This window comes from Pavona decussata, unplaced genomic scaffold, assembly GCF_977016875.1.
Source record: "Pavona decussata unplaced genomic scaffold, jaPavDecu1.1 SCAFFOLD_155, whole genome shotgun sequence".
In the NCBI taxonomy this organism is placed as follows: Eukaryota; Metazoa; Cnidaria; class Anthozoa; order Scleractinia; family Agariciidae; genus Pavona; species Pavona decussata.
The window spans coordinates 1,958,618-1,983,150 of record NW_028145567.1 but is presented as its reverse complement, the minus strand read 5'-3'; the positions used below and the strand labels follow the sequence as shown (position 1 = coordinate 1,983,150).

At 38.9% G+C, this 24,533-nt stretch overlaps 2 protein-coding genes across 3 annotated transcripts; both read right to left on the bottom strand.

Annotated features, from left to right (window-relative positions):
* Positions 1-1,161: 1,161 nt before the first annotated feature.
* Positions 1,162-9,452, bottom strand: LOC146465809 (uncharacterized). Its single transcript, XM_085128075.1, has 5 exons — positions 8,950-9,452; positions 4,446-4,593; positions 3,687-3,842; positions 3,267-3,368; positions 1,162-2,335 (listed from the first exon to the last, which is right to left on the bottom strand). Exons 1-5 carry the CDS (start codon positions 9,091-9,093, stop codon positions 1,431-1,433), a joined length of 1,455 nt encoding a protein of 484 aa, XP_084984201.1. The 5' UTR covers positions 9,094-9,452; the 3' UTR covers positions 1,162-1,430.
* A 1,502-nt stretch (positions 9,453-10,954) lies between these two features.
* On the bottom strand, positions 10,955-14,975 carry LOC146465808 (uncharacterized). Of its 2 annotated transcripts, XR_014868176.1 has the most exons (6): positions 14,798-14,975; positions 14,181-14,334; positions 13,747-13,902; positions 12,835-12,936; positions 11,151-12,155; positions 10,955-11,087 (listed from the first exon to the last, which is right to left on the bottom strand). XR_014868176.1 is itself a non-coding variant. In XM_085128076.1 (5 exons), the coding sequence occupies exons 1-5, from the start codon at positions 14,909-14,911 to the stop codon at positions 11,254-11,256; spliced, it is 1,428 nt and encodes a 475-aa protein (XP_084984202.1). In that variant the 5' UTR covers positions 14,912-14,975; the 3' UTR covers positions 10,955-11,253. The 2 variants fall into 2 exon arrangements, 1 of the variants encoding a protein (XP_084984202.1); XM_085128076.1 differs by having other exon boundaries at positions 10,955-12,155.
* Between the last annotated feature and the right edge of the window lie 9,558 nt (positions 14,976-24,533).

Here is a 24,533-nt window from a genome sequence, read left to right as displayed (position 1 = left end):
TGTTTCTTTCTTTGTTTTTGGTTTTCTCAATGTCAGCATCTCCAGCATTTTTCTTCCTTTTTCCTTTTTTGGAAGATTTCTTATCGTGAGCATTACTCTGTCTAATGACAGGCAGTCTACAGGCTATTCTCTATTCTCTTTTGTCTTCTATTTGGAATCCACTTACTCTCACTCTTTTAGCGACAACTTGTATCACTAGTTAATTTAGTAGAATCGGGCGGCAATTGCGCTTACCGATTTCTTAAGCTTTTTAACTGTTACGAACGCTGTTTGTCCCGTTTAAAACAACTTTAAACTTAATTGATCGATTCAATTAATAAGTTAACGACTTTTTCACCAAATCGATAATTTAAATAATAAAAGATTTGTCTAATTTTCATCTTTTTTTTTTTTTTTTTTTTCTAATTTTCATCTTGTTACGAGTAACGGAGCAAGGGCAAAGAAGAAATGTGATTGGCTAACGGGAATCGTACTTATGGTCTATACTGACAACTGCCGAATGCTCTACCACTTGGTTACTGGGCTCTCGTTGCGTTCGACGTACGGAAGAACGCTTCCTAATACGGATTTGAGTCGAGATTTTATAGGACTTGTCATGGATGGGTCGATGGATCTTGGGACGCACATCTGACATCCCTCGCAGATTATTTTGCAGGGGCGTCTGACATCACAAAGAGAGAGAGAGAACCTGGGATCGAGATTGGCCTGGGCTTAAGAGCCTGATGACATCGAACGCACTCTCTAATCTACGATTATTACTAGTTATATCATGTCCGTTACCCAGTACTGAAATGGCCATGAGTCCTGTGTACTCCTAGAATCAGCAATGTCGAAAGTGTCCAACGGCGTGAGGAATATAGAAAAATGGTGACACAAATGATTTGTTGAGAGCGTGGCAAAGAAAAAATCTGTCCCAACAGGACGACTTGGCGCGATGAAAATAGACCATTTCTGAGTTGCTGTGAACCTCATTATGAAAGAGCAAATTAGTTTTATTTGCATATGAATGATGAATAGTGAGGTTCCGCAAAGCAACTCGAAAATGTCCTATTACATCTTTCTCGTTTCCTTTTCGAGATAAATCAAGTTTGTTTTTTTAAAATTCATTCGGCATTCGATTATATCGGCGGTACATTAAAACAGCACATTTATTCTCTTTAATCGCAGATTACAATTCATGGCTTCTGACAAAAAAGCAACTGCTTTGTGCTTATACTTAGTAATTTATCCCTGTCTTAATTATTAGAAATCCCTCAATGTTTGACCCGATAACGTCGGTGCATTACTGAAAGCAAACCACTCACCTTACCTAAAAGTTATACAATGCAGTCTCGTCCAATTAAACGATAAACACTGACTAGAAGATATATATGCTTCTGCTACAAACCCTTTTTTCAAACACTTAGTTGCACCTCTGGAAAAATGCCCCCTTATTTGAACCAAATGGAGGTTTGCCCAGTTTTCCCATAGCTGTTGGCAGTGTACCATCCGCGGTGAGTGTAGTTAGGGCACCCACCTGGCACATCGGGCACATAATTTGTAGCGGTGCAGCCAGGATATCCTCCACCAGACCCCGAATGGACACTTGGGAAAAAAGGACCCTTGTCAAAGCCCGTATAATGAGCATTCCGTTCATTAAACCCGTAACCAGTAGGGAAAGTGTCGGACCATGTCACCCCCAGGGACTCTCCCAAGGTATACCTTGAAAATGTCCCACTCTCTCCTTTTAATGCTTCGACAATGAAGTTAACGACGTGCATACGACCCGGCTGTCCGCCATTAAGGCGGTTATGATTTGTAAAGGTGATGTTGTAAGGTTTGTTTTTTAGGGAAATACGATACACATAAGCATATTTATCAATTCCCCCTGTGGCGGGGTTGTTGCCTGCAGCCATGATCATATAATGGGCATTGTTGGCCATTTTAACTGCGCCATGCGGGAGGTTAATGAGACCATTGGCGGAGTTGCGATTGGTGGGGGACCAGTTGTAACCGAGAGGATTATTCATATTAGGTATCGCCTTGTTATTAGCATTAAAGTCCGATGCGTAAACGTAGCCATAACTAGCTAGCATCCATGCTCCGCCAGCAAAGCTCATGTCACAGTACGTTTTAGCCGGTGCTGCTTCTCCAGGGGGCTGGATCCAATACATGCCGCTGCCCTGACTATCCCCGGCGTTGAGGATCGCCTGTGCATTTGTAGCCGGGTTGTCTTTGGTTCCCAGTTTGCTTTTTATGACAGAGCAGTTGGGGCCAGAATAACGGGGTGGACACTTGCATCTGTTTTCGCCAATACAGGTGCCTCCATTTTTACAGGAAGTTTTTGTGCATTTATCTTTAAACAAATAAAAAACAAAATATTTCAATGTGACGTGAAAATTTAATCAGGACAGACGCGCAGAAATTAGTCACCCTTTATAACCTCGAGAGCTACGAAACAAAGTGTGCTTACTTGCTTCATTGCCAAAACTTGGCTTAATGGCTTGAAATTTAGTCTTCACTTTTTGTAAGGTGGCTTCTTATCATGACTTGTATAATCACACGGGCGTTGATCACAAACTCCTTAGCAGTCTGCGCACGCTCAAAGGAAATCATGGGCCATTCTGGACTAAAGTTCTTTCAGAGCTCTTTCCTTTGTGCCTGACTGATGGATTCAAGTCGAAAGGCTCTCGAGAGTCGAGAATGATGTCACTCTATTTCAATTTTGTGTGGCGCCAATACATGGAACTAAAACACTTAAATTAACAGCGTGTTTCTCGCGTTTCATCTTGTTTTCAATTTGTGTTGTAAATAACACATTAGACAACCAATTTGGGATAAAAACTGTCTGAGCAACCCAGTATACAGGTAAAAGGAACAGATCACGTTATATTAGAAATACCTACTAAGCAACCCCACAATACTCTAAGCTATTTTCACAAGGTATGGAGGTTTAAAAAGTCCCAGATGAAAGCTTGAGATAACAAAGCATGAATCAGAAATATTGCCAAAACAATTTACACTTTTTTTCATGACAATGGCCTAGTATGATAATCCTAAAAGTAAAAGGAACAAAGCGCCTGATATTGGAAATACCTGCGATACAAAAAACAACGGATGGTCAATTGGAAGTATCTCACTTGTGAAATTTCGTAACAAAAAACCGCGAGACAAGAAAATAAGGCGTCCCCAGGAAGGTCACTTTAGTGTAACTAGTTTGCAAGTGTAGATATATACTATTTTAGGGGGCCATCTTGAGATGACTCAAGAAATTATAGTTTACTCACGTCTTTGACAGAAGGCTCCACCGTACCCTGGTGGGCAGTTACACCAACCAGAAGAGGCTCCGGCACACTTCCCTCCGTTTCGGCAGTAAAGATCTTTACACACTGGAAAATACAAGCATATTTCCAATTTATATTCACGACATCTAGAAGGGAATCGTTGTGCAGCTCGAACTATGAACCTGAGTGTTTAGTGCCGTCCAAATATCGTTACATCATTCAATATGGTAACTAAACAATACTATGCATGGAAAGAATCCTTAAAAAAGTCATTCAGGCTAAACTAGCCGTGTGCGCCATCTGACGCGGAAGCCCAATGGGAAAAATTGGGAAGGTATATATTCCCCCAGCCAAATACAGTCACACAACTGTAAGCTGAAACTTTCAGTGTAACTATTAAGGGTACTAGAGGTTTATAATCACCTTGGCACTGGTTACTGCTACAGTACTTGGTAAGTGCATTTTTTGTTTCCTCGCATTCCTTCACCGTGGTATTGAGTTCACAGTTGACTAACTTAGCAAAGTTTTTACAGCTTTCCACGACATTTTCCATTCTGTCGAAACACTCCAGACAAGATGCTAAAAAGGAGATCATGAACAAAAGTAACATGAGACATTAAGTTTGTACTATGCAGACAGCGAGCTATATTAATCTCGTAACAGAATTTGCAGACCCCGGCACAGAAGACAGAATATTCATTTCATGAGAGCTCAGTATTCTTGCAGACACATCTTGGCCCAAATCCTATCCACTATCCTGGGTTTTGTGTGTGTATGTGCTTTGTTGTTGTTTTTGTTTTTTTAATCGGCTCAATTTAACGCACAGAAACATACATTCATTAGGTGTAATACGGTTATGGATTTTAACTAGGCCATAGCTTTTCAAAATTCCACGATTCTGAAAGCTTCATATTAAAATCTTTTTCGTTACTGATATGAACAAATAACAGAAATTATACTTAAAATTATCTCAAATCGCGATAGAGAACGGACTTAAAAAATAAAAATACTTATCGGACCGTCCCCTGTTCTGACTGACAGGTACGTGAATTGACATATTTTGGTTCACAAAAGTCATGATCCGGAATCCTTGCACCAGTCCAAGTACAAAAGTATTACCCTTTACGACTTCTTAGACCTAACACTGTCTTGCAAATTTATACAGATTTCCTGACCACGTACCGTTTGCATAGTAAGCGACACAGATTTTGTTCAAATTTCTTTCGAATTCGGCACAAATCTTGTCAGCGGTTGGACTTGAGCTGTTAGACTTGCGACATTGTCCGCTCAGAGCAGCTGCTTGCCGCTCACATTCTTCATACGTCAAGTACTAGAATAAACAACAAAACATAATAAGGTATAAGGAAAGTCTCCGTGGAATTCCTCTCTGGCAATATCGTGCCAATTTGTTACTTTACCAAACGCCTCCTGGAAGATACATTGAGAAACTGCCTCCCAAACCATACAATCTGAAAAATGCCTTCCAAAAGATTCATTGAGAAACCTACCTCCAGCAAGATACATTCAGAAAATTGCTTCCCGAATCATACATTCAGAAAAATTCCTCCCAAAGGATACATTCAGAAAATTGCCTTTAAAAAGATACGTTAAAAAAACGGCCGCACTAAGGGAGTGTTCATTATTTATTGGGAGGGGGGGGGGGGGGGGCTGGCAAATGGGAGGGGGGGGCAAGCAAAGTTTACTCCCCTATTTAGGGGGGGTCAGAAAGGTTTTGCTCTGGATCTGGGGAAGAGGGGGGGGGGGACAAAAAAGTTTGAAGGTTGATATCATTAGTTTTGGGTTTTTTTAAATTCCTCCAGAACCGCATGACATTTAATGTACTTATACCACAGTAAATCAAACCATAATGTCACACCAATAGTTTACACAGCAAATGGTTTCCATTCAATGGATTTGCTAGTTAGATATGTTTCGATTTCACTGGATGCATCAACAGATAGGCCACCCTCAGAAATAAGTTGATCTAGGCCTTTCACTAGAACGGTTGGGTGAAGGCTGTGAGTGTTTAGCAGGCAGATCATGTCATCTGACAGTGGCAATATAACTTCTTCTGCACTTTGCCCAGTCAAGGGCTCCACAACTGCAGCTTGGCACAGTCTTTTTCTCTTTTCTTTCCTCTGTTTTGCCTTTCTCTTTGCCTCTTTCCGCCTCCTACTCACTCCACTTTTTTTTAGTGTTTGCCAGTTGCACAAACACCCTCTTTAGCTGCCTTGTGGTATTTTCCAGACTAGTGATTACACTCTGTATCACTTGAACCTGTACATTAACATACGTAATAGTTTCTTCTACTGCTAGTGAAGCAAGCAAAAAGCAGGTGATTAAAGCAAGAAGTGGAGGATGAGAGTATGGTCTGATAATAAATGCATCATTGGGGGGGGGGGGGGGGGTCAAAAACGTTTACATTTTCTAGCTGGGGGGGGGGGGCAACAAAAGTTATCCTTCATCATTGAGGGGGGTGCAAAAAGTTCCAAGCGTTCCGTTTCCCCATTTGCCAGCCCCCCCCTCCCCATAAATAATGAACACCTTTCCAAAACATACATTCAGAAAAATGTCTCACGAAGGATACACCCAGAAAACTGCAAAAAAACTGTCTCCCAAAAGACACATCCAGAAAACCGTCTCCCAAACGATACATCCAGAAAACTGTCTCCAAAAAGATACATTCACAAAACTGTCTCCCAAAAGATACATCCAGAAAACCGTCTCCCAAAAGATACATCCAAAAAACTGTCTCCCAAAAGATACATTCAGAAAACTGTTTCCCGAAAGATACATTCAGAAAAGCGTCTCCCAACTGTCTCCCAAAAGATACATTCAGAAACCTAACTCTCAAAAGATACCTCCAGAACTGTCTCCCAAAATATACATACAGAAAACTGTCTTCCGAACGAGACATCCAGAAAACTGTCTCCCAAAAGATAAATTTGGAAAACTGTCTCCCGAAAGATACATTCAGAAAACTATCTACCAAAAGATACATTCAGAAAACTGCCTCCCAAAAGACACATCCAAAAATCAGACTCCCAAAAGATACATTCAGAAAAAAAGCCGCCAAAAACATCAATATAGAAAACTGCTACCTTTAACATACATTCAAAACATTGCCCCCTAAAGGATACATCCAAAAAACTTCCCCAAAAGACATATATTCAAAAAACGGCTGCCCAAAACATACATCCAGAAAACTGTCTCCCAAAAGATACATGCAGAGAACTGTCTTCCAAAAGATACATTCAGAAAACTGCCGCCAAAAACATCAATATAGAAAACTGCTACCTATAACATACATTCAAAACACTGCCTCCTAAAGGATACATCCAGAAAACTGCCCCAAAAGACAAATCTTCAAAAAACGGCTGCCCAAAACATGCATCCAGAAAACTGTCTCCCAAAAGATACATTCACAAAACTGTCTCCCAAAACATACATCCAGAAAACTGTCTTCCAAAACATACATCCAGAAAACTTTCTCTCAAAATACACACTCACAAAACTGTCTCCCAAAAGTCACATCCAGAAGACTGCCTCCCAAAAGATACATTCAGAAAACTGTCTCCCAAAAGAAACATCCATAAAACTGCCGCCTAAAACATACATCCAGAAAACTGTCTCCCAAAAGATACATTCACAAAACTGTCTCCTACAAGATACATCCAGAAAACTGTCTCCCAAAAGATACATTCAAAAAACTGTCTACCAAAAGATACATTCAGAAAACTGTCTCCCAAAACATACATCCAGAAAACTTTCTCTCAAAATACACACTCACAAAACTGTCTCCCAAAAGTCACATCCAGAAAACTGCCTCCCAAAAGATACATTCAGAAAACTGTCTCCCAAAAGAAACATCCATAAAACTGCCGCCCAAAACATACATCCAGAAAACTGCCGCCTAAAACACACATTCAGAAAACTGCCGCCTAAAACAAACATCCATAAGACTGCCGCCTAAAACATACACCCAGGAAACTACCGCCTAAAACAGATAAGTCATCCAGAAAATTGCCGCCTAAAACATATATCCAGAAAACTGTCTCCCAAAACATACATTCAAAAACTGCCGCATAAAACATACATCCAGAAAACTGTCTCCCAAAACATACATTCAAAAACTGCCGCCTAAAACATATATCTAGAAAACTGTCTCCCAAAACATACATTCAAAAACTGCCGCCTAAAACATACATCCAGAAAACTGTCTCCCAAAACATACATTCAAAACTGCCGCCTCAAAGACACATCCAGAAAACTGTCTCCCAAAACATACATTGAAAAACTGCCGCCTAAAACATACATCCAGAAAACTGCCGCTTAAAACATATATCCATAAAACTGCCGCCTAAAACATACATTCAAAAACTGCCACTTAAAACATACATTCAGTAAACTGCCACCTAAAACATACATCCAGAAAACTGTCTCCCAAAAGATGCATTCAAAAACTGCCGCCTAAAACATACATCCAGAAAATTGTCTCCCAAAAGATACATTCAAAAACTGCCGCCTAAAACATACATCCATAAAACTGCCGCCTAAAACATACATCCATAAAACTGTATCCCAAAACATACATTCAAAAACTGCCGCCTAAAACATACATCCATAAAACTGTCTCCCAAAAGATACATTCAAAAAACTACCGCCTAAAACATACATCCATAAAACTGTCTCCCAAAACATACATTCAAAAAACTACCGCCTAAAACATACATCCATAAAACTGTCTCCCAAAACATACATTCAAAACACTGTCCCCTAAAACATACATCCATAAAACTGTCTCCCAAAAGATACATTCAAAAAACTGCCGCCTAAAACATACATCCATAAAACTGTCTCCTAAAAAATACATTCAGAAAACTCTCTCCCAAAACATACATTCAGAAAAATTTCTCCCGAATGATACACCCAGAAAACTGCAAAAACCTGTCTCCCAAAAGACACATCCAGAAAACCGTCTTCCAAATAATACATCCAGAAAACTATCTCCCAAACGATACATCCAGAAAACTGTCTCCCAAAAGATAGATTCAAAAAAACTGTCTCCCAAAAGATACATCCATTAAACTGTCTCCCAAATAATACATTTAGAAAACTGCCGCCCAAAACATACACCCAGAAAACTGTGTCGTAAAAGATACGTTAAGAAAACTGTCGCCTAAAACATTCTTTCAGAAAACTGTCTCCCAAAAGATACATCCAAAAAACTGTCTCCCAAAAGATGCATTCAGAAAACTGTCTCTCAGAAGATACATTCAGAAAACTGTCTCCCAAAAGATACTTTCAGAAAACTGTCTCTTAAAAGATAAATTCAGAGAACTGCCGCCTAAAACATACATCCAGAGAACTGTCTCCCAAAAGATACGTTCAGAAAACTGATACATTCTCCCAAAAAGAAACATTCAGAAAACTGTCTCCCAGATCATTCAGAAAAGGGCTGCCAAACATAATGAATATCGGTATGCCTGTATCAGTAAGTATGACTGTCTTTCTCCAATAAGTTAATAACCTATTTTACCCAAAGAAAGTGCATATTATACTGATCCGATTTTTTCCTCACATTATATCAAGAGTTAACGTATAATCGTGGACAAAGATTTTCTTCTTCTAGGCGGTGGTACGTGGTTAGGTGAACCGCAAACTATTGCTTGAATCATGCACTCACCTCTTGACAAGTTTTGTTTCCTTGTGCAACGTCTGTATGATGGCTCGACGAGTTAGATGAAGAGCAGAAGCTTAGAGCGAGACAGGAGCTGAGAACAAGGACTGCAAAACTGTGCATTGTGAGTTGACTGTTCGGCACCTGCATGTACCAGCAACACTCCAAAGGCTAGTAGAGAAAACTAACCACCTAACAGGGTGTTTCGCATTCTAAGTCCAGAAAGAACAATAATGACAAGAGTCGAATTTGCAGTTTACTCATGCCAAATCCAGCTGTTCTATGCCATTTAATACACTCTTTCGCCTTGGGTCAATATTCCTGAGTGGTTAGAAGCATCTGGACCTGTCCTTCCATCACGTTCAGAACTTCAAGCCTAATCCACACAAGCAAATTTCAGATGAAAAAGCTAAGAGATATTTATCACTTTCTTTGTAGACATTGAACGTTTTCGGCGAAGTTCTCATGATATCATTTTCAAGTTCTAAAAATACAAAAAGGTAGTTTAGCGAGCGGTAGTTAAGTGTAGAGAAAAACAGTTTAAGTGTGCATTAACTATTTTTAGAATCTTTTGTTTTTTATCATGAGTAAGTATTTTCGTGCGAATCAAGTCAGATTGAGTGTTTAGCTTAGGTCCCGGATAAAGAGAATTTCGGAAGTTTGCCGCGGCGAGAAGTGTTTCCTCGTAGCCAGGTTCTCAGCTGGAAATCTATACAAAATGTTTTGCTTGTTGACACTGCAATTGCTGGTTTTTCCTCGATCTTGAAAGTTCTCTTCATTTTCAATCCTCCGGCTTGAGAATTTAGGCTGGAGCTGTTTACCAGGCTTAGAAATAATATCAGTGGTGTGTCAAAACGTGTTTGATTTTACAGCTAAGTTACAAAGGTAGAGAGAACACTGTCAAAAAAGGGTGTCAAATCTTAAACTTTCCTTCTGGGATAGTCCAAAAAATGCAATAGAAGAGAAAGAATAGTCTATTGATTTAATATTGCAAAAAAGGGCAAGGCTGATTTAACGGTCAGGGAAATATATTTTTCCCTTCCAATATTTCGAAAGGCACGACCTTTCTTCTTCAGGATATTTTAGAAACTGACCCTATCGTCACACAGTTCAAAACAGAGGGAGGGGGCGGGGGGGTGCAAATGAGATACCATAAAAATTTAGGCTAAATTAACAAAAAAAAAACCGCTACAATTTGAAAATGCGACTTGGCAATAGGTATGAGTAAAATAGCTAACTTTACAACATAGAAAACGAACACAAAAACGTAGCAATAAGAAATTTGAGAAAGAAACATTAACATTGGAGGGTGAACGACGGGAAAAATGTTCATACCGTTGCTGTCGGATTGCTGAATCCTGCTCATTGCTACCGGGTCAATGACTGTATGCATCACTCTTTATCAGATCGTTCTTAACGAAATTTTCTTTTTCAATTGCATCCGAACTAGTAATCGGAAGGTCTTAGATTCGACTCCTGATCGGAGCACTCGGAATTTCTTTTTCTGAGTTTGCCTGTGTTATTACTGAGTAATAAATTATTCTCATTTGTTCACCAGGGTTAAAAAATATTACATCACATTTCCTTTCATTGCGCATATGCCACTCATTGACATTCCAATCGTTGCAGTATGCAGGATTTTCGCCCATGAATCGAAGCTGGTTTAATGGCCTTAGCTTCCAAGAGTCTCCTGTAGCTCAGTGGTAGAGCATCCGAACTAGTAATCGGAAGGTCTTAGGTTCAACTCCTGATGGGAGCACTCGGAAAAAGAAATTCCGAGTGCTGCACCGAGTGTCATTACTGAATGATACATCATTCTCATTTGTTCACTAGGCTTAAAAAGAAATACCAGTGGCCATTGAAACGTCATTTCTCGTGCAACAGGTAAATATTACGTTTCTCTGTCATACAAAAAGAGATCCTTGCTTTTTATTATTTTCAATTGTAAGTTTTTGCGGATCTGGGCGTAAAGGAAAACTAATCAGTGGAGTCAAGAAAAAGGGTAAAACAATGAAATGAGTATATGCTTGTATTATAACGTTTTTTCAGTTACCAATACATTCTTTACTTGCAGACCAGTCTTAGTGACCAATTACTGTAATCAAAATTCCCCTCTATGAAATGGAGGTTTGACCTGAAAAGACCTGATCACGCCAGTACATTTGAAACATGAGCCCTTGACTTGGAGGATTGGGCAACCTCCTTACCTAGAACCGTTTACAATGTAGCTTCTTCCAATTCAACAAAAAAGATATATGCTTTAAGTAGAAGCGACTTATTGCTAACATTTAGTTGCTCAGAAATGTGTCTTTATTTAAACCAAATGGAGGTTTGACCTGTTTTTCCATAGCCGTTAGCAGTGTACCATCCACGGTGAGTATAGTGAGGAGACCCACCCGGCACATCGGGGTCAAAATTTGTTGGGGTGCAGCCACTGCAGGGACTACGTCCAGACCCTGCATGAACACTTGGGAAAAAGGGTCCCTTGTCAAAGGCCGCAAATGGAGTGGTTTTGTCGTTAAACCCGTAACCAGTAGGGTAAGAGTCGCCCCATGTCACCCCCAGAGACTCCGCCAGCGCATGTCTTATATATGTCCCACTCTCTCCCTTTAGGGCCTCAATAACAAACTCTTGAACATGCATACGACCCGGTTGGCCGCCATTATAGCGGTTATGATTTGCAAAGGTAATTTTGTAGGGGTTATTTTTTAGATAAATACGGTACACATATGCATATGTATCAATGCCCCCGCTAGCTGGATTGTTGCCCGCTGCCATGATCATGAAACGGGCATTATTGGCCATGTTAACTGCGCCGTGTGGGAGATTAATAACACCATTTAAAGAACTCCGTTGGGTGGGAAGCCATGCGTAGCCAAACGGATTGTTCATGTTGGGTATATCCTTGGTGTTAGCATTGAGTGAGGTTGTGTGAACGTAGCCATAACTTGCTAGCATCCATGCTCCGCCAGCAAAGCTCATGTCACAGTACGTCTCGGCCGGGACTGTTTCTCCAGGGGGCTGGATCCAGTACATACCGCTGCCCAGGCTATCGCCGGCGTCGAGAATCGCCTGAGAGTTTGCTGCGGGGTTCTCTTTGGTTCCCAGTCTCTTTTTCTGGCACTGAGCACCAGAATAAAGAGATGGACATTTACAGAGGTTTTCGCCGATACACGAGCCACCGTTTTTGCACGGGTTTCCTGCACATTTGCCTGGAAAAGAAAAATTAGAAGAAAATTTACACCTTACTGGCCGCCGGCTACGATTAAAGAGATTTAGAATAACTTTTACTGAAAACGGCAGAAATGACAACGTGTTTATCGTACATTTATTTTGCGCTCGCTGTTTTCAGTTTCTCAGTAAAATTGAGAGGTTTTGAGTTAGCATCAAAGGTCAGAATTATTTTGCCCTATTCTCATCTATGTGCTCATCAAGAAAACATAAATGCGAATCTCTGATTATAACGTTTGTCGTCTGCATTGACTTGAAGGCGATTCCAAATCTCTTTAAATGTTACCATTCTTGGCACTACTGACAAATTCAAGTGAGGAGGTTCATCTTTTTTCAAAGCAACTTACCGCATCATTGGCTAAGAGTTACAGTCTCTGTTTAGTTCAATTTGATGAATCTAGGAAAATCTGCTATGATTGCTGATGTCAATCAAAAGCACTTTTATCATAGCAGTATAACCGTTAACCAAGTTTAAAAATAAAAACAAGAATCAAAATTCATTTTCAAAATATCGAAAACGGCTGAAACAACACCACGATAGAATATAATATATTATGTATTTGATATATACCTTTAAACTTCCACCCCTAGACTTAAAAGTTAGAGTTCTATTTAAAAGCGATAAAACCGTGATTCTAAAGCCGGCAAGGCCATTCTCACTTTTTTGGCAGAAGGCGCCGCCATATCCTGCTGGGCATGCGCACCAAGAGGCAGTTGGTCCGGCACATTTCCCACCGTTGCGACAGTAAAGTTCTTTGCACACTGAAAAATACAGGATTGCATGTACAATTAGGTGGAAATCACATGGCACGGCTTTAATTAAATCGGCTGGGATTTGAAAATTAATGTGCATTAACAAAGAAATTGTTGAGTACTGCGTGCGCATCAAATGATGGCGCTTGTCATGTTACAATTAGTCGGTTACCATGTAGCACATTTTGGTAGTACAGTTAAAACCCACGTTTAAGAACCTACATTTTAAGATCAGCCTGAATAAGTCCCATTTATTTATTGTAAGGTTCTTATATAACAGGTTTCTAAAATGACGAATTTCAACCTGGAGGTTCTTAATCTTTATGCGGGTGTTACTGTATTACAAGAGGTGTTTGATTATGGTGATCGGTGAAGGATTACATGTTTTCGCGCGCTTTTGCGCCCGCCCGTCTATGTTTTTCCCGCGCTTGACGCCCATTGTGTTTTTCCGGGGAGGGGTGGTACTCCCCTATATAAGTTACATATAGATACTTGTGGTGCTAAAGGGTATTGGTGTTTGAGCCGTTTTGGCTAGGGTATAGATTTTAACTATTTTGATCAGAAAGTATGAAAACGGATAAGAATTTTACGGAAACGGGTATGGATTGTAGAGACCAGGTCTGAAAAGGGTACCGGCAAAATAGATATTTTGGTCTGAAATAGTGTCAGGGTTTGGAGAACCGTGTTGCACATGTACAGCCCAATCCGAAAATGTTTTTCTTCAAGGTCTGATTGGTTCATTGCGTAATTTGCATTGCTGTGATTGGTAAAATCAATTAGTAGTTCACAGTGAATAGAACAACAAACCACTGTAATCACCTGCACATTCACTGTGGCTGCAGTACTTGACGAGGGCCACCTTCGTTTCTTTGCATTCCTTCGCTGTAGCATTGAGGCCACAGTTTATCTTTTCGGTAAACATATCGCAGCTTTCCTCAATCTTTTCCATTTTGTGAAAACAATCCACGCAGGATGCTGAAGATGGTAACAGACAAATAGAAAAAGATTAGCCTTATTAAAGTGTCACGTGGTACCACGGTCATGAATCAAAGTCACGTAAGGACATGGCGTTTACTGTAAGATTATCAGATTCTAATCAAGAGAGCACACGCCGTTACAAATTTATTTTTTTAAATTACGATTGGAATTAGAAGTAGCCTACGTAGCAGTCGTTTCAATTCCTTTCCAAGCGCACGGGAGAAGCGCAAACGTCACGAACTGTCACGCAATGTCACGAAGTAATGACAACAAACCTTTGGCACAGTGAGCTAAACAGAGCCTTTTTAACTTGTCTTGATAGTCACTGCAGATCTCGTAAATGTTCACCGTGAGCTGTGAGTCATTTAAATTCCTGCATTCTTCGGCCGCCGCGTACGCTTCCTTCAGACAGTCCTCGTAGGTCAGGTACTGAAAAACAAACATGTACAGGCGAATGTAAAACCTTCGATGATCTTCGATGTAGACACGTTTCTCGTGGCGGTTATTTCGGAAGGTATAATGTCCAGTAGGTGTTTATTTAGCAAACATATCCCTTCAGGCGGCGGTGTACTGTGAAGGATAATAATACCGGAGACAGAAAGATTGTCCGAAAAGTGAAAAGCGTGCCTTGAGAGGATACAACTGGGATATATATTTGACAACAGAATCGAGCAAAGAGTACCTGCTTCCCTTTTCACTTAGCCTTCGTTACCTCTGATAAATGTTAGCTTTGTCGTATCTGATTAGTCTTGATTTTTAACCATTAGTAACATATCTATGTGTAATTTCTTTCTCTCGGTGCCTCGATAAGTTTTATGCAAATTATTCAGTTCATGCAGCTCTCAAAGCAGTACGGTAGAGCCCTCTCACGTTTCAACTTGAATTTACTCACCTCCCCACATTTTTCCCTTTTCTTGATAAAGTCGTTTTCGTCGACCGCCAAAGGAACCGAGCAGAAGCTTACAACAATGCAGGAACTGAAAACTAACGCTGCAAAACTTCCCATTTTGCTCAATGAAATCTCTGCTGTCCGTTACGAAATCCACGAATACTGACCTCCGAAAGACAATACCGTGCTTTTTATAGCCAATGACAGCATGCACCACAGCACGTTTGGTTGCGTTTTCTATGAATTGCCTTTTCATGTACTATCGAATTTTTGCCCTTTCCCAGAAAACTTTCACGTGCAATATAGCTAACTGACTATTGGCCCGGGAGTCGAGTGGGGGGCGGAGGGGGCGGGCGGGGGGAGGGGTAGCCGGTACTTAATTATGTTCATATGGGGAGGCACCGCCCGGAAGGTCTACCCCTTACCTCTTTCACAAACCATTTTTTGGCCGAATCGATACCCAACTTTAACATGCATAAAACGAAAAATTATACTCTTTTCTAATATTTCAAAGATAAACCAAGGCCTCGTCTTTTTTACTGCCAGCGCTAAGGACTGAATCTTTGTGAGGTAACTCCAGCCCTACAAGTCTACTTATTTTCTGTGTGACACTTTCAAACGCTTAGATTTAATTCAATTACTTGGCTTTCAGATTGCTGCCCTTTCGGTTCACGGTCTAATTTTGCTACTCATTAAAATACTAAAAAAAGAAATATTCAAATTTTGCAACCCTTTCGCAAACTACGAGGACGAAAAGGGCCCTGTCCTCTTTCGTGCGGGGCTGGGGCTCTCCATTTAGTGAGCTATACGGAGAGCACGCCCCTCCCCCCCCCCCCCCCCCCCCGGACTATCAGTGATAGTAACTATCACATATATGTCACGTCCAATATGGATACCTGAATTTCGGAGAAATCAGTCTGTTTTTAAAACTTCCCTCCGGTATTACTTCACATTCCGGTGACCTCAGCTAATCCAGGTTATGGCGTTTGTTCCATGCAAGTCACCTTGCACGTAGTGGACACGTAGTGGACGCTATGCACATGCATATTACAAGCGAAAAAACATTCGGTGTGAAACTATGGATCGACTAATACAAAAATTTAGTCGCAACGTGACCCACTTTCCTCAAGCAAGTCTAATGTCTCAGTGTACACAGTTGAGAAAACAGAAACTTGCACATCATTTACACGGTTTTGTCACCACTGGTGAAAGTTTTCCAAAGGAAATTTCTGTTGTGTCACACAAATAGCCTGTGTGAGGCGTGGCGTTAGTGTTTGTCCGGTTCAAGCAACGCCCTGGAGCAACAGAAATATTACATAGTAACGAGGTGTGCAACCCACAAACCTAAAAAGTATCTATATTGATTGCACTCCAATATTGACACTTTTTTGCTAAAAACAAAGTTTGTTTTGATCCGCCCTATTTATTCTCAGCAATTAATATAGATAATAAACATTTTCGCGCTCTTAACACTCATATTGAAATCTCACACCTTCTTTACCGTTTATCATAAGATTTCTATCATACAGAAACTGTTCTCCCAAAATCTTTCGTGTTCTTAATATATTCTCTCTCTCTTACAGGTAATTAAGCTGGAAGGGATGATTGACATTTTAACAGTCGCGAGTGATAACACAGCGATAAAACTAGATGATTTCTTAAGGTGGCGTCACATTCATATTGGAAGGTTTGCTGCAGTCGTTATTTTAATTAGTTAATAGCCTGATAGGTTTTTGCTTTAACAAAACGGTAGAGCCTACAACAACGAGATCACTTTCTCTCGTCTGCATGGGCTCCTGAGTGATTCTAGCCAAGTTTCCGAGCTTCGGTCAGATGCAACTCTTCTCTCAATGACATTCGATTTTAAATAATATTTTTTGTCGGTTGGAAACATCTACATACGAGTTTCCGAAGCACTACTTGTAGCACGTTCTAAGCCAGTCGTGCCCTCTTTTCATGAGCATTTTGAAGAGAAGACTGTGTAAAATAGTTGATTGGTTAATAAGTAGGCTGCGCAGCATGGGCGCGGCTAGCGGCTGTACACAGCCTTATTAATCAGTCACGATAACTGATATTTGAAAGGAATGAGCAAACCAACTCAGGGAAATAACAAATAGAAGAAAGATCCTCGCAACCTTCTATTTGGTCTTTCATTCGCCGTTCAAAATATATGTTTCATATATTTACATTCATTCAGGGAAATAACTTTGTGCTCTTATGACTCGTCTTATCATCAAATATATAAGGAGGTTAGTTTCCAAAGGAACTGTGTAGCTGCATAGGTGGGGAGTAGAAATGAATACAGTTGGAACCCGGTTATTATATGAGCGCCAAAGGGACACACAAAAGTGTCCATATTATCCGGGTGTCCGTCAGTATTAAGAGGGCTCTCAGAATAAATGTCATGGACAAGACTTATGCATACAATTTAAAAGCAACAGAATTAGAACGATGTTTAATTTGACTTTAACTGTAACTTTGAAATTTGTTATGCTAGGTTTCACAAAGCAAAACAGTACTTCTTTGTACTAGGAGTCCTTTTCAGTTCGTGAACAATGAAAAAGACATAAATTCAAGTACGTTACAGCTAAAACAGTATGCTCTCTAACGAATAACAGAAACACTATCTATTAGGGCGCAAATAGTTTCCGAGCCATTTGAACATTCGTCAGTAAACTAGTACAATAGTGACTAACTGTTGTTGCAGTGACCCTAAAATTCAGTGGATGTTAATACAATCGGATGAAATGACCCTTTTTCACAATGACGATCGCTCTTCATTCACTGATCATGACAACTTTTGGAAATAAGTCTTTAAATCTTTACCTTCCTAGAACATAAACTGTGGCATCTTTACGGTGTTCATTTCGCTTACAAACACCCCCATTTCTTTTTTATGGCGAATTTATTACCATTTCTAGATACATTGATCTCAAAATTTTCTTAAAAGCTCAATTGACAATTTAGTTTTATGTCCAAGCTAATAGAGCCCACCAAAAGTAATAAAGTGATGAGATTGAGGAACTTTCGTGAAGCATAAATAAAGTCTACTTTTAGGGTATAGATATCATCTATAGAAGGGCCTTCAAGATTAACTCCATAAGGGATCTGGCCTGTTCCAGGCTCTCGGTGTACCCCGGGAAACGCAAAGGAGCGAGAGGAACGAAAATCAGGGGGCCAGTACCCCCCCCCCCCCACCCCCTAGTTTTCGGATTGGATCGGACAACTCTATTGTTTGCTGTTCAAGTTATCTTTTCCACTTTGTTGTTCTGAGAGAAAGGAATTTTGCACGTGATATATTATTTCATCAGACAAGATCTATATTTTAACTAATGACACTGCATGTGCATGGTGAACAAAAAAAAACATGATCAGGTTAAAATTTTGCTGAAAAGAAACTTACAAAAACATTTTGAAAATAGATTTACGAACGGACGGAGTTTAACTATAAAAGACAAATAAGGGAGAAACGTTTTCTGAACTTGATAAACTGGTTCTTTGTGAGTTTCATACCTTATACTTAGTCATATTTTACAACCGGGTAATTAACGGATGAAATTTCTTTATTTATAACTTGCTTAGCTGGCATTTTTGTTTCCGTTGAGCATGACAAAGCAAAATGATAACATAACGGCATGGACACAAACTAACAGACATTAAAGAACAGTGTGTTTCGTTGTTATTATTGTTCTTGTTTGTTTGTTCCATACTGGTGACATAAAGTCGTAGTAAAGTCTTTTCTTTGTGGGTCTTTGCATGGCCTTGCCATTACTGATGTCGTAATTGTCGCTAATGTAATGGAAATGCCATTAAGTTAAGTAAAGTAATAAAAATAGTTGACCCACGAAAGAACTTGTGCTCTCTATTAAAGGAAAGTATCACGCGAATTTGGTGCCATTACAAGACCCAAAAAATGTTCTTTTGTCAACAGGAACAAGAAAAATAATTGTCTAGTTATGTTACAAATTATCACCCCATTGCAATAAAAGGTCGGAATGGATTTGAAATTTGTGTCCAAAATGCGCTAGTACAGATTATGAGTTGTTCTTTACAAGAATTGCGTTGACTTCTTTCCTCTTGTTGTTCTAGAATTATTTGTAGCTGAAGTGAAGGTCTTGTTTCACCATTTTTAACAAAATAGGTAAAAACCCCATGACACTTCCTCTTTAAAGAAATATAATAACACAATTGATAATTGCAAGTTATATCATCACGCAAATAAACCATTAAAATTCCACAGGGATCAATATCGCTTCTTTTTTTTTTTTTTTTTTTTTTTTTTTTTTTTTTTTTTTTTTGAATGACTCTAGCCTCGGGCAAGGATTACACTTACAACTTATTACTCACGGTCCCCACAAGCTACAATTATTTGTAAAGAGGAACTGGGACGAAAATCGAAAATTTTTTAACGAGATTTTTTGGGCCTCGAGTTAAAGTTTAGACCTTAAAAATCAAGAAGAGATTAAATTTAGGCCAACCCGACAAGCAGTTCCAGTATAAAGGCTGTCCGAACTACGTTAAATACTTCCGCCATTACTCAAGCAGCAACTTCTTGAACCGACTAATTTCAGTCGTGCAGCAGTTTTTTTACTTATCACGTCATCTTATCATCTTGGCGGCATCGAAACGCTGGAAAAAGCAGCTATACAATGGTCAAAACAGATTAACAAAATTAAATGACTGTTAAAAGAGGACGTTGAGACAACGTTGAATACAGTATTTCGTTCCCACAATCTATTTGTTCTGACTTTCTGAGTCAGTTATTGTTTTATCAAGAATAAAATTGTTCTCAGCATCCATAACCTTCATATTGACGTAACAAAAAAAATCACGTGCTGTTGAAACACTCCGTTATCACCTTTTGCAACCTGTTGAACCAGTTTTCAACTTGTTAAGCTAGTTTTCAAGTAATGTCTTCCGTTTCCGGTTGAGCATGACAAAGCAGGATGATATTCTAAGGAATATAAAAGCATTTTAAAATTTTAATTAATGGCAACATGCAAACAAACCATTAAATTCAACATAACGATATCGTTATTTTAAAGCGTAGTTCAATCTCTTTCATTTAGAATGGGATCTATAAATGTATCTGGTTATTAGTTGCTCAATCAGTGATTAGTCACTGCTTTTTTTGCAATGCAATGATATCCGTACAGTTTCCGTCGAGTAATGTCCTCCGTTTCCGGTTCAGCATGACAAAGCAGGATGATATTCAATGAAAAACCATTTTAAATCTTCAATTAACGGCAGCAAACAAATAAACCATTGAATTCAAAAATAACAATATCGTTATTTGGAAACGAAGTCCAATCTCTTTCATTTAGAATGAGGTCTGTGGTAGACCATGGCTTAAGAACTATAAATGCATCTGGTTATTAGTTGTTCGCCTTATTAAAGTAGATCAATGTGTGTATAGAGTGATTTTACTTAACCCATGAAATAAGTAGTAGGATACTACCCGCTATCAAGCCCTTATTCAGGGGCACCCAATGGCAGTTTTCTCTCAGATCCTTTGAGACGCTATTTTAGGCTATCTGGAGTGGCTTTAAAGCTCTGTAGATTCATTTAAAGCAGCGCTATAATATTTTTATCTGTTCGGTCATTCTAGGGGAACTTGAGTCTTTTCGAAATTGCTAAACTTGGGTCTTATTCCCTTTCCGAAAATCTTAGCTGACCTTTTTTCGGAAACCGAAACGACATTTTTATCAATCCGAAAACACCAGGCCTTAAATTTCCCATATCACGAAAGTTCGAGGCGAAAATTATTTTTAGAAAATTGTAGGGGATTAAGGGCCTTCCGAGCAGATAATTTACCGAAACGATCCGTTGGGTGCCCCTGCTTATTCCATTGTCTTCTTTTGTTTACTTGTAGTTATTTGGTACTAGTTGTTATTCTCTGTTTCACGGGTCAAGTAAAAACACTCTAGTCACTGCGTTTTGCCTTCTTGGCAATATTTACAGTAAAATGTTTGACTATTCGAACTACTAAGATAAACTGGATTGACCTCGTTTTAATAACCGGTCCCCAGAATCTTTTTAACGATCTTTAATTCCTTTTTCTAGCAAAAAATATTACCTAAGCATACGTGTAAATATTTCTAACAAAAAGTCCGCACAACTGAGTGGGTACAGTTATTGTTTTATAAGTTGCTATTTTATTCCGAGAATCAAATGTAGTAGGCTAAAAGAATGAAGACAGCTTTCTTTCAATGGCTGTCCACGATTTAAAATGGAAAATTCAGGATCGCCAGTCATCAGTAGGAGGGAAGCCAGAAGGAAGTTGCGTATGAGGCTAAGTATGTGAAAACGGAATGAAACTTAACAGGCGATTAGTTATTGCCTGAAAAGCCACTATCACTTGTCAGTTAGTTTCAGTAGAGAATCCGGCCGAGGAAATTGACCAAATTTTTTCCTGTTAGAGAACATTCTTGTTTATTATTGACTATAGATACAACTCAAAGCCCTTTATTTATGTACCCAGCTAGCAGAGTGAACTAATGAAGACTCTATTTACGGCAGTCAAACTGAACCGGTGAGTCTGCAGTTTGCCATTGCTTTGCGATCGTTAGCATGTTAGAATGAGGAGTTGTATCGTCACATTTTTCTGCTTTTTGTATTTTATCGTTCAACTGAGTTTATTTGGACGTTTATACACAACTCTGATCTGACTGGCCAAACTATTTGCAACTCGAGATGTAAAGACACAACCGGAACTTATGATTGTCGATGACATGTAGCTGGAAAGTAATGGCCACTAATCGCTAACACACGATGCCAAGATCAAGTTGTTAGCCATTTTAATAGTCTTCCTGTTTCTCGATGACGGTACCATTTTGTACGTATTCTCTAGCGAAACAAAAAAACTGTTAGAAACCAAAGCCCGAAATAGACTCGATTTTTGTAATTGATGCACGAAATTTAGTTGAATCTACATCAGTTGTATTTCTAATTAATTTGTAAGTTCGATATATTGCAGTTAACGCTTTATTTGCATTTCTTAATGCTTTTTGAAGACTTTGAACTCAATGACGGTGCATGTACAACAGAACTGTTTTTTGACTAGGAATGAACGAGGCAAAGTAGTATTTCTTTTCAGTTCATGGATAATGACATTTCATAAATTCCAGCACATAGCAATGAAATTACGATCTATTAGAAAAAACAGTTGACGACCCAAATTATTAGCGCAAATGGATTCAAACAATAGGGTTTTTTCCGGATGAATCAACAAATTCTAACTGACTATGAGGACAAACGTTTGTCTTCAACTGACGTTTAGGAACAGGGAAACCTTCAGCAACGGAAAACGATTAATTTTATTCTATAGCCTTGAGCCGGTCACGGTAACTATATTTTTTATATGCATAACGTGGCTTAGGGTTCATTTGGAAAAAACCATCTTTAATAGTAAATTAATAATGAAGAATACTTTGAACAGATTATCAGTTCGCTTTTATGTCGGCTTTTCTCTCTATGGAATCGTTAGAGAGAATATCAGTTATTCTTCTACTTATTACGACACATATATCTTGGATCAGTTGAACAAAGGGAACAAAACACAGCATTAAATACAAGTCTTGAACACGTTTTCAACGAGCCAGGCAATATGAATAAGGTGTTGTAACCATCGTAATTGGGGTAAGAATGGAGCACTTCTTCTCCACGATAAAGATAACTTGACTTTCACTGCCTGGGTGTAATATATTAAGTACACAGAATGCTGTACAATAAAGTTGTTGTGGAGAACCACCAAAGAACCGCCAGGCTGCCTGGTGTGCTTAAGACCAAATATTACACCTGGACTGAGTTTCGACCCGGGTTGGAACTTTCTCCATATCAGTACAAACCCTGTTCTATTTGTTAGCAAATCCGGGTTGAATTCTCAGGCCCCTTAAGCAGGCTGTAACCTCAGCCCGGGCTGAAATTCACCATATAGTCGGGTCCCTATCGTTCACTTTTCTTTTGCAATGTTTACATGTTAAAATTACGGGAGGGTTCTGTTGTGCTTTCACAAAATTCCGCTATATTCTTTGTAGGTAATCTTTTTGAAGAAGTTTATGTTTTCTAAAATAAACTGTTTAAGACTTTTACAAGCAAATAATTATTTCAAACAGTAAACCATAACTCCAACTTTCTTTTAGAACTTGCCGAACATGATGTAATCGTTTGAAAAACTATTAGACTTAACGTGCCTTGTTAAACAAATAAATAACGAAAAAAATATTTTGTTCAAAACGTTTGAGTTGCTTTACACTAGTGACTCGATTCAAACAGTAGTCGTTTGCTAATTAACAATAAAATATTGCTGGTTAACAACGAGCTTCCAGCGAACAGACATCATAACTCCAATGAAATGTTTGCAGACAAATCGTGAATTATGTTTCTCCATTACGTCTTATTCCAAGCCTTCTTCCAATTTCGTTGTTGGAATTTTCTTCAATTCATGCCAAAAAACGCACGTTTACATCGTCTGTTATGGCTGGACTCATTTGCTATAGCCAGTTCAGTTCTTTTTCATGGGTAATTGAGTAACATTTCTGAATATATTGTCCTTCAGCTTTTACTAGCTAAACGAAATATTGAGAGACAAAGAAAATCACGTGCTGATGAAAGACGTTTATTTGACCTTGGTTGTATCTTTATTGCTTCTAAATTGACTGAAATCCTGGAAGTGAAATATTTGCTTCAGCTTTAAGTACCTCGACCCAAAAAGACCCTGAAGAAGACTTTTTCTAAAAACATACAGCCTCTATCGTGTCTTAAGTTATAAACTTAGAAATGAACAGAGACAGGAGCAAGTGCCATATTGAATGACGTCATGCGTGTTTTGGAATGTTAAGCTCGGTATCATATCTATGGTTCTTCTCTGTTTTCTGACTTCAGACGCAGCAAGTCTATTTCGCCGGTCTGGCCTATTTTCTCGTCTTTTTGATTTTTCAGAACAACTTTTGAATGATCAACAAAAATTGAATGCCACTCAATTGCAAAAAACACAGAATTAATGCAGAACAAAAGGAGAGCTAATATACACGGTAGATGGACGTCAGACACTCGCTAAACAATTGAATATATTAAGTGATGAAATAAAACAATGAAGAAGGAATTATTTTATGACAATAATGACATCATTTTCTCCTCCAAAAGCCACTTAATTCCTTCATTCACTTGTCAGCAATTAAAAAGCAGAAAATATATATAAGATCAGGGCAGCTTGAACATTTCATCTATAAGTCGAGATTTTTTCTTTTAAGACTGGCCGTATAGAAATGGATAGAAAATAAATATAACAAACAACTAACTCGCTCAAATGTGCAATTTTCTTTGACTAAAGATTCTTTAAGCGTAACTTTAGAACTTGACAATAAGGACTCTATCTTTGCATTGCAAATTTGAAGTTATTTTATGATGAAACATTTAAGCTTATATACTAATAAGCTATTGCATGCTTTTGCAAAGAGGTTTTTGTTTAAAATATAAACTGATTAAGGAAAATTTACCGTTAATCAAAATATCAAGCAACAATCCCACAAGAAAACTGTCTGAGAAATCGTAATGCAATATTTAAAATGACTTTCAACACAATTAAAGAACTTTCGTGTTTCGTTTTGAAATAGCTGTACTGTGCAATCAATTAATTTGGGTCAAGACTACATTCAACTCTCGCCTTGCAGACACCTCGCCATTACGAACACGGACAGCAGCTAGATCCCCGGAAAAATAAATTACAGACGTTTGACTG

What these genes read in the sequence shown, in the direction of transcription:
- LOC146465809 (XM_085128075.1), bottom strand. Translation starts at nt 9,093, where the DNA reads ATGCAGGTGCCGAACAGTCAACTCACAATGCACAGTTTTGCAGTCCTT. An exon ending in TGTCGCTTACTATGCAAACG is followed by an intron (nt 3,843 to 4,445) that starts GTACGTGGTCAG and finishes TCTCCTTTTTAG; the next exon opens with CATCTTGTCTGGAGTGTTTC. An exon ending in TAGCAGTAACCAGTGCCAAG is followed by an intron (nt 3,369 to 3,686) that starts GTGATTATAAAC and finishes TGTATTTTCCAG; the next exon opens with TGTGTAAAGATCTTTACTGC.
- LOC146465808 (XM_085128076.1), bottom strand. Translation starts at nt 14,911, where the DNA reads ATGGGAAGTTTTGCAGCGTTAGTTTTCAGTTCCTGCATTGTTGTAAGC. An exon ending in TTTAGCTCACTGTGCCAAAG is followed by an intron (nt 13,903 to 14,180) that starts GTTTGTTGTCAT and finishes TACCATCTTCAG; the next exon opens with CATCCTGCGTGGATTGTTTT. An exon ending in CGGCGCCTTCTGCCAAAAAA is followed by an intron (nt 12,156 to 12,834) that starts GTGAGAATGGCC and finishes TTTCTTTTCCAG; the next exon opens with GCAAATGTGCAGGAAACCCG.